This window comes from Micrasema longulum, unplaced genomic scaffold, assembly GCF_059751315.1.
Source record: "Micrasema longulum isolate JH-2025_06_02 unplaced genomic scaffold, ASM5975131v1 h1tg001769l, whole genome shotgun sequence".
In the NCBI taxonomy this organism is placed as follows: domain Eukaryota; kingdom Metazoa; phylum Arthropoda; class Insecta; order Trichoptera; family Brachycentridae; genus Micrasema; species Micrasema longulum.
Window position 1 is genome coordinate 433,192 of NW_028278944.1, and position 9,543 is coordinate 442,734.

At 31.8% G+C, this 9,543-nt stretch overlaps 1 protein-coding gene across 1 annotated transcript in view; it reads left to right on the forward strand.

The window, feature by feature from the left end:
- LOC148274053 (glutaredoxin domain-containing cysteine-rich protein CG31559-like) overlaps positions 1-8,957 on the forward strand; it is a 239,372-nt gene extending 230,415 nt beyond the window's left edge. Inside the window, exon 5 of the mRNA XM_088237703.1 lies at positions 8,769-8,957. Within this exon, the coding sequence (XP_088093829.1) occupies positions 8,769-8,942 (174 nt within the window). The 3' untranslated portion in view covers positions 8,943-8,957. The remainder of the gene's footprint in view (positions 1-8,768) is intronic.
- The last annotated feature ends 586 nt before the right edge of the window (positions 8,958-9,543 follow it).

Here is a 9,543-nt window from a genome sequence, read left to right on the forward strand (position 1 = left end):
TTACCGAGCATTACTGATTAAGTATTTTTTATTATTATTCTCAGTGGTGGAAGTCAGTGCTACGCAAGCTCTTGACGTCACTGCGACCTGTGAAGATCTCTTGTCATGGGTCCCTGTGAATAGTTTTCGCCCTCCAAATGCAGGCATACTGTGTGAAAGGCGAGAGTTTACATTTTGCTAAATCTCCCCTCCAAGCCCCATTCGTTAAGTATCGGGATATTCGTTAGGAAGCTAGTGTTTTAACATCCTCAGGTTTAATCAGTGGTCCCCCGAGGATGAGGCTCCTTTTATGATGTAAAGCATCACATTCACATGTAACGTGTTCAGGTGTTTCCTCATCTTCACTGCAGAACCTACATCTAAAAGTGTCGAAAAGATTCATCTAGTAAGGTGTTGGTTCAACCTGCAGTGCCCTGGGTGGACTCCAGTGATACCCTCATTTGATTTGGCTGAGCTTTATTAGGTCAACAGCAAAACTTTGCGAGTACCCTTAGCAGTTCTTCGCATGGTGCTAACCAGGTACTTTTTTCCAGAGCATTTCGTATCCTAGTTGAGTATTCCAAAGTAATTTTTCTTTTTTTTACGTTACTTTATAAAGCCCTTACCATTTTTGTGTCAAGTGGGCGCAAAAGAGTACTGAAAAAAAAACGTATTCATTATACACCAAATGCAGTGTATTTTGTATCATAAGGTGTTCAGTCTTATGCTTTATATGCTAGTCCATGAATAATACAATATTGCAGTGTAAAACCACCTTTAAAAGCAAATTTTTACTTTCACCTTGTCGAAAATCGAACCCAGGACGTCAGGAATCGTAAACAATTATTTATTATATGAATAAAAGACGAGTGATACTTTAATCTACAAATTTGGAATATCCAGTGACCAGTTTCGTCGCTTTCGGGACATCTTCGAGATGGTATCTTATTGGATATTTCAAATTTGTGGATTAAAGTATCGCTCGTCTTTTATTTATTGCAATGAACTTCCATCAAGAATTTTCACTTACAAACTTAAATGTGTAAGCAATTATAATTATTAATTTAATTTCATTGCAAGAAATTTATTCCGTATCAGGGTCCAAATTTTTTTCCAACCAATTTCTTAACTCAACAAGCCATACTATGTGCAACGTAGTTTGATTCTTTATTTTTATATTCATAATTTTTCATGTAAAATAAGTTTAAAACGAAGATCTGTATTTCTTTTTAAATAACGAAAAATGTTAATACAAACCTTTATTAAATTTGGGTGTCATTTGTCACAGCCCTGTAAACCGGTTAAAAGAGCATTAAATCCTTAACAACGTCCTCTTTTTTCCCGGATTAGCTTTATAATGGCTCTAGGAAATACGAAGCTCTGAATAATTTTAATTTCTCTATGAAAAACAATTTCTTTGAAGAAAAAACGAATGTTAAACCTGTGGAACTTTCCATTACTACACAATTTGAGAGCGGAAAGATTTCAGATAATACTTTTGAAGTGAAGCTTATTTCTAACTAGTGATGTACATACGCAAACAGAACATCGATTTCGGAAATCGATTAAAATTTAAAGGTTGACCTTTTTTCTTGAAGATTAAGAAACATTTTGAAATAAGATAAAAACCTTCTCATACGTTCTTGAAAATCATGATTAGCATTTTTCAAAAAGAAAAAACAAATATTTTGCAATCTCATGATTCGCTAAAACATATGATTCTTCATATATTTTTTTTTGCCAGAAAAATCACTGTTTTTGAAAATGGAACAAATTGTAGTAGAGTGGGGTTAAACTTTAGACCCCTTGACTTCAGACACTACCACCATCAGCTAGTATCAATGATTAATTTGCACATATGGAAAAAAGATACATCAACCACAGCGTGTCTTGATCATTTTTGAAATTAAAGTAAGTGTGATCAGTGATAAGTCTTACACTTAGGTTCCAGTCTAGGGACTTTATGTGTAAAAATACATTTTTTAATATATCGCTGCTTAAATTGTAATTGTAAAAATTTGACTTTTTTCAGTGGAGCCAATAAAAGTTTTTAACACGGTTTTTTTTTTTTATAACCTTACTCTTTATATTCATGTTTTAAATACATCTGTATAACATTACTTTATGTTTGTTTTTATAATGTATTTTAATATTTATTTTTACGTGATATTATGTATTCTTAGCACATATTTATATATATACTTTATATTTATGTAATTATGATCATTAAATCCCTTTGTTTAGTTAGCTATGCATTTACGATGAATTATTTTGAGGTTTTTTTTATTCTTATATAAGTAAACAACCACTTATGCTTTAAAAGATATCACATCTCCATCTTAGTACAGGCTGACCCATGTTAGATGGAGATTAACCTAACCAAAGGACGCTCCGTATTAATTCTCTAATTCAATAGCTTTATATAAATTCTCTTGTATTAAATATGTATTCTTATAAATATGCAATAAATTTATAAAATAAAAAAAAATATCGTATAATGCGTTTTTTAAGCTGTATCCATCTAAATTTAAAGTTTTGTGCTATTACAAAGAAAGTTCTGATGTTAGCCACCAAAACGCAACATATTTTAGTGCGTTTTATGTGGTTTGTAATGCCAAATCCGTGGAAGTATTTTTTTTATAGAAAAAAAAACGATTTAAATCTCATTTTTGCAATAAAACGAAATTTCGGGATTTTCGGTTGGTGGCCGTTTTGAATTAAAGCAGATATATATTTTTCAATTATTTTAACACGCAAATATATACAGAATGCATATTATTTTTTGAGTAGTTACTTAAACTCTTCCCGAGGTATAAGAAAATATTTATACATATTCTTCTAAAAAATAAAATAAAAATAAAAATAAGATTCTCGTTTAAAATGTACAACCTACTTCCATTCTCCATTAAGACAATAAGTAAGTGCTCTTTTTATAAAATTGCCATTAAGAAATGAAAAATGGAGATGCATCTGGTCAAATAGATAAAAAGGTTTTAATATTTAAAGCAAACACTGATTTGAATCTACTGAACACTTTATTTTAATTTTAAAAATAAAATTACCTGGGTGGCTATATGAGCCATGTTCAATTGAAGTATAAATATGGAGTTCTACAAAATAAACTCCAGATCAATAAATAAATTGGTTTATATATGTTCCCGCAAGGGACGCTCCAGTGACGGAATATTATCAACAATGTTTTGAATATGTCCCAATGTTTGTAGACAGGCTGGATTAAACATTACGAAATAATCAAAATATTGTTGATTAAACTAACTGGTATAAAAAGAAGTATAAAAAGTGTAAAAAAGTTTTCAGACGTTGCCTAGTAGGTTAATTTGTTCAGCTGCATGAATAGTGCCCACATGATAAAAATACCAACTAATTTACTTCATAAAAATCAACAGATGGAAAAGTTAATAAAAGTGGATGTTTAAACGTGGGCAAAATAGTGAATCTTACACAGTGCGTAAAGTGGCCACTTTATCCAGCCGATGACAGGTCATGAGCCTTGTCAATGCATAGACTTCCATATTTTAATTTATTTATTTATTTAACTTTTTTTACATAATATTATTTGTACATTGGCGGGCTTATTGCCAAATGGCAATTTCTTTCAACCAACCAATAAAATAAAAGTTTTATTTATGTAATTCAAGTTACAGAACATATTCAATAGAAAAAAAGATCAAAGATCTAAAGATATATAAAAATAGAAATAAACGTATTCGTTTATAAATTACCTTAAATCAAAACTATTACTCAATGGGAAAAGGGAAAAAAAGAGGAAAGAGGAAAAAGGAAAGGAGGAGAGATTAAGTAAGAGAAAGGAGATGTTTCTTCAGACGTGATTTAAACAGAGATAATGTAGTAACATCTTTGATGGTGGATGGGAGATGATTCCACAGTCGAGCCGCATGGACACTATATGAGTTAGAGAAGAAAGAGGAATTGTGAATGGGTATTAAGGGAGTGCCTTGAGAATTAGAACGAAGAGGTAAACCATGAACTGATAAGTATATTCTCTTCTCAAAAATGTTTTTCATCTTTTTGGCAACATTTTTTAAATTTTTTATTAATTAAATTACTTTTTGACAATTCTTGATGGAATTTCATTGTAACGATGTAATAATTTTAATTTATATATAAGTTATCAATTTTAAAATACTTGGTACACTTCCACTTATTTATTTGATGATTTAGCGCTTTCACCCTCTAATGGGCATTTTTAGACTGGTGAATATTATACAGTGTAAGGGTAATTTATATAAAACTAAATATTATCTTTTGTGTAACTACATTTAAAAAAAAGGTGAAAAAGTCACAATACGCAATATTTCAATGGAACAAAGCGCGACAAATTATTGAAACATCTGTTGGCGGTGTACTTTAAGAGAGGATTCTATTCTATGAAAAACATTTTTTGTTTTATTACAATGCACAGGGTCCAACGGCGGCCTCCGTGGTGTAGCGGTCAAGACGCTTGACTAACACACGGAAGGTTCCGGGTTTGATTCCCTGTGAGAACACAAAAAATTAAAATGTGATTTTTCTCAAGCCTGGGTTTCTGTGATGTTATTCACCACTGTTATTGGGCCTCCTGGCCTGTTGTGGTGCAAAAAAATTAATTAATTGTTTACATTTATTGTGTATGGACCTTAAATGCATTTTCAAAATACTTAATGCTATAAGTGATGTCTCATCTCTGTTGCAATAAAAAATGTATGCTCCCAACCATGTCACCAGAAGTCAAAATCTGCTATTTATTTAATATTCTAAGAGCAACTTTTGTTTTTATGCAATGTCCAGAATGAGTAGATAAGTCAATTCATCACACGACTTGGAATTCTTTAGGATAGATCATTTGGCTTTTTGTAGATCTCTTCGCGACTTAACAGTGTGGGATGAAGTTGGATTGGCATGGTTTAGCTCGAAGTTTGATGTCTTTCGTTTTATGAATATATTGTATACCATTATTGTTTTGCTGTTCTTTTTGTTCAGTTTCTTACATTTATGTTTCTTTATGTAACTGTTGTAATTGAACGTAGTTATGCAGAAAGCAGCCAGCCGTAGAAAAGTGAAACTGAGATAATAGCACTTTTGTTAAAACAGTGAATAATCAAATCGACACAACAGTTGATATGTTTTTGACTTTGACAAATGATAAACAATTAAAACATTGGTTATTTTAATATTTCAAACAAGTGGGTAATTACGTATTTGAGTTTTAGTAGTAGTTTTAAAGTACCGTAAAATTTTTCTAGAGCTGTGGGTGTTTTCTGCAAATTGAGATATGCCGTTTTTGAGATCAACACTATTTTCAGAAGGTAATTATAACAGTTTTTTGTATGAAAGCGGCCTGGCTGTTTTTAACAGAACATAGAATCAACCTTACTGCACCCGATAACACCAATATCGCATTTTTTCAAAATAGTAGACTGACTGCTTTCTGCATAACTACGTTCAATTGGCTTAGGCCGTATATATTAAATAAATAAATAAATATTAACGCATAAATTCAATATCTATTTTCACTATCTTTCAGTAAACACAACATTCATTTTTGTTTTAGAGAAAGAATATGAAAGTCTAAATATTTAAAAAGAGCTTATGACTGGCTTAAGTAACCACTTTACACCCTGTTTAAGATTCTCCACACCGCCTAGTTTAACATACACATTCTTTCAAAAATTAAGTCTGCTTTGTACAATGTTTACAATTTTTTTTAAACGCGTTTTCCACAATAAGTCACAGTAATTCCAGTACGTTTGATAAAAGTCACTTGAGTTATCAAGGAGAAATAAAAGTTTTTCAATTTTCATAAACTGTATTTAACTAGTTTATCACAAGCGCTCTTCGGAGCTTTTTTAATAAGGCAAATCTCATTCGCGTTTTTTAGCGGATTATATGTTTAAGTCGTATTCAAGTTAAGAGAGTGATTATCGTTCAGAAATTCAGCGAAATATTTCGTTGGATCTCATTAAAGTTGTGACGCAGTTGAGTTTACAAATAAAAGTGAATTAGATGGACCAAAAAAGCTTTATTCAATCCTACTTGTGAAGTTCAAAATAAATTCAGCTAGGATGTTCTCACACATATTTATGTTGGAATCGGGAAATGATAATTATCTTAAAATTATTTTAACATTTTCATTGGTTAGAAAGTGTATAATTATTGAGTATTCATAAAAAGTTGGTTTGTGCAAAAATTGATCTTGATTTTATTAGTTCTTGCATAAAAAAAAAATCATTTAGTCTGGCATAAAAAAAAATCTGCCTTAAGGGTCAGATTTTAAAACATAACCTTGCATCATTCCAACAGAAGCAATATTACTGATAATTGAACTGTTAATAGAAAAATAAAAGATACTACGAATACCGATAAAAATGTACGAAATGGATTTAGAATAATGAATTGTATTCCTAGACTGGTACCTGAAGCGTAAGACTGATCACTTTACCTTCATGTAACTACAGTGATCAAGATGCACTGCGATTGGTGTACCAATGCAGTGCCGTATGCACCATTAGGTGCGAAAAGGGAATGATGATGATGATATTTAAAATCAATATGGATATTGTGGAGAAATGTTTTCATACATAAATGTAAAAAATAAATTTAATAAAAATACGTTCGTAGAAAAACGCGACGTGTTTGGCCTTGGTTGTTGTGACGTCAAAGATTTGTGATATTGTTCTAAACAAAATTCAATGGCAAGAAACAAATAAACTTGAATCGTGACGTATTAAGGGCGTGGCCAATCAATGGAATGATGGTTTTTGCGGGAATACAAAATTATAAATGTAAAAGTATTTTTTATGCTACATTGCTAATTATTATTAGCAACATTTTTTTTTTACTGGACAATATTTCATTGATTTTTATAACTGTAAAAATCTTTTTTTTTTAAGGGATATTTCTCATTCCAAACGGATAGTTAGTGATCTAAGTTATCCGATGACTGAAAAAAGTGTTAAAATCAAAATAAATGCAAGAACTTATTTTTCATTTTTATGTATTAAGGAAAAACAATCGTAGTTATATAAGAATACCAAATTTAAAAAATTGTACATACATCCAGTTAAAGTTTTTCACAAATATAACGAGAGAACATGTTACACAGTAAAGAGAAAAGTAATATATTATACAAGACATGAGAAAAAAAAAAGCTCGTAAGAAGGTTAAGGGATGAGGAAATAGAGTAGAGAAGTGGAGGAGAGGGATTTTCACAATATAGTTGACCAATTGAAAATTTTGATATTATAATAAAATAAACATAATTAAAGGAACATAAACCTTTTACACACTGACAAATGTTTAATTTTACAGTGTTTCAAAAAGTTTTTTTTTGAAGTCACGAAATTTTGTATTGAAAATATCTTATATTACTTATGTAAAACTTACGATTTTTTTTCTATCTCGCTTCGTGTGCCCTTAACAAACATTTTATTCAAAAATGTTTTACAATTTCAGATATAATAAGCTAAATAATACTCTAAATGATTTCAAACCACTTTAAAGTAATTAAACTTTCACTGTAATTGATATAATTTTTGGTAATATTTCTACACGCCTGTCTCCACACAAATTTATATTGGAGTTTTGACACTCGACCGGCGCGGCGGCGGGTCGCGGATGTAATTCTGACGATATTTTAGTTTGTTTGTTTTGCAAAACATTTTGAGATGGACGCACGTCGGTTTGAATTGTATTTTTTTTAAACGTAAGGCGGGATGTGGAACTCTGTAGCTACATTTTTTGTTCCGTGGACCAAGTACCGATTTTTGCTGTTTTAGGTAGACCCCCTGCTACTACTACCACCATCACGCTATTTTCTGTAGGGGTAGGCAGAGAAAATGGACCACCACACACGTCTATTTTAGCGTACATTTCTAGCCTCTTCCACATTCATACATCTCGTAATACATGCCATTCGGTTCTGTCTACTTTTTACATCATCAGACTTAAGATTTTGGTGTATCTGATCATGCCACGTTTTCTTATTAATTATATTGGACTCAGATTTACACTCTCGCCTAATTTTATAATTTGTGAACCAGTCATAAATTGATTTCACACACATTCGTACGTAGAGATCGGCATTCCGACCGCGTTTACTTGGCTTTTATCCTTCTTCTGCGAGTTCTACGTTTCACTTCCATACATAAGTGTTGGGACTAAAACTCCATTGTGTACTGCCAGTTAAGCTTTGGTTGGCATATTTTTATTAGTAATTACTGTGTTTAGTGCGCCGTTAATTTTTTTCTCGCATTCACTCTAGAGAGTTCACTCTAGAGAGTTCATGCGTAGACGCAATGATTGTTTACAATAAATTTGTTTTTAAAGCTACATTGAACTACTCACGTTGATTGGGTTTACTGTAGTGTAACAATAGAAAATAAAAAAGGGTGTTAAGTTTTATCATCATCATCATCATCATCATTCTCTTCCCGCACCTTTGGTGCATAGAACACTGCATTTTCAAACCAATCGCAGCGTATCTTGATCATTTTTGTTACATGAAAAATGATCAAGAAATGAAATGGAAATGACTGCTTTAAAGTAAGGGTAATTGTTGTTGTTTTATTATTTTTTTAAATATTTTTTTGCGTCTTTATGATTAACCCAAACATTTCCATTTGAGAACCATTGTCTTTTAGTCGTATTGCTAATGGCAGGGAATAAAAAGCCATGTCAGTGCCTAGACTTCCATATTCACCCCATTCAAAATGTTTTCTGTCTATTTTAATACATCAATAAATTTTATTTCATTTCTTTTTTAATTTCAGAGTGCTGACGCCTGCACCACGTGCCAGATGTGTGGTGGCTTTAGGCTACTCCCTTGCCAAGTCTGTTCCGGATCTAAGAAGAGTGTCCACCGCAACCACTTCACAGCAGAGTTCGTGGCACTAAAGTGTATGAACTGTGACGAAGTCGGTTTGGTCAAATGCGAGGCCTGCTAGACCCTGCAGCAAAAATTTGGAAAAATCCATTATGTCATTTGGTCCAAGTAATCGGTATGTATCTCATATCATTATAATAAGCGTAAAAATCTTCAGTGTATTTCATTGTCAACATTCTTCTTCATACATTCTTGCGGAAAACTAACTTCGTGAATCAGTTTAAACATAGTCTATTGCTTTGCTTATCCCATTGCCGCAATTATAAACGCTATCTTCATCTATACATATCGAGACGGTGCACTTAACTTCTGTTATATCTCTATTTACCTCGATAGGTTCTACTGACATGTCATCTTGACGTCATATGATTGAATCCAACCACTAAATGACTCCGATAATTTAGTCTGCGCTCTTTAGTTCATTAAAATTAAAAATAATCACTTTCTCTTTTATATTTTAAAAAGGCTTCGGTGATAAAAAATGCGCACTTCGAAGGGTTTATAAACTTCAACGAATCCCAATTCAACCAAAAAAATGCTCGCTTGAACAAAATTTTCGTATGATTTTTGACAGTGATTGCCAAGACAGTATGCTTAACAATCGTCTGTATTTATCTACCGAGCGATTACGGTTGTCGGCTTCTTAAACTTCTCAAAGACAG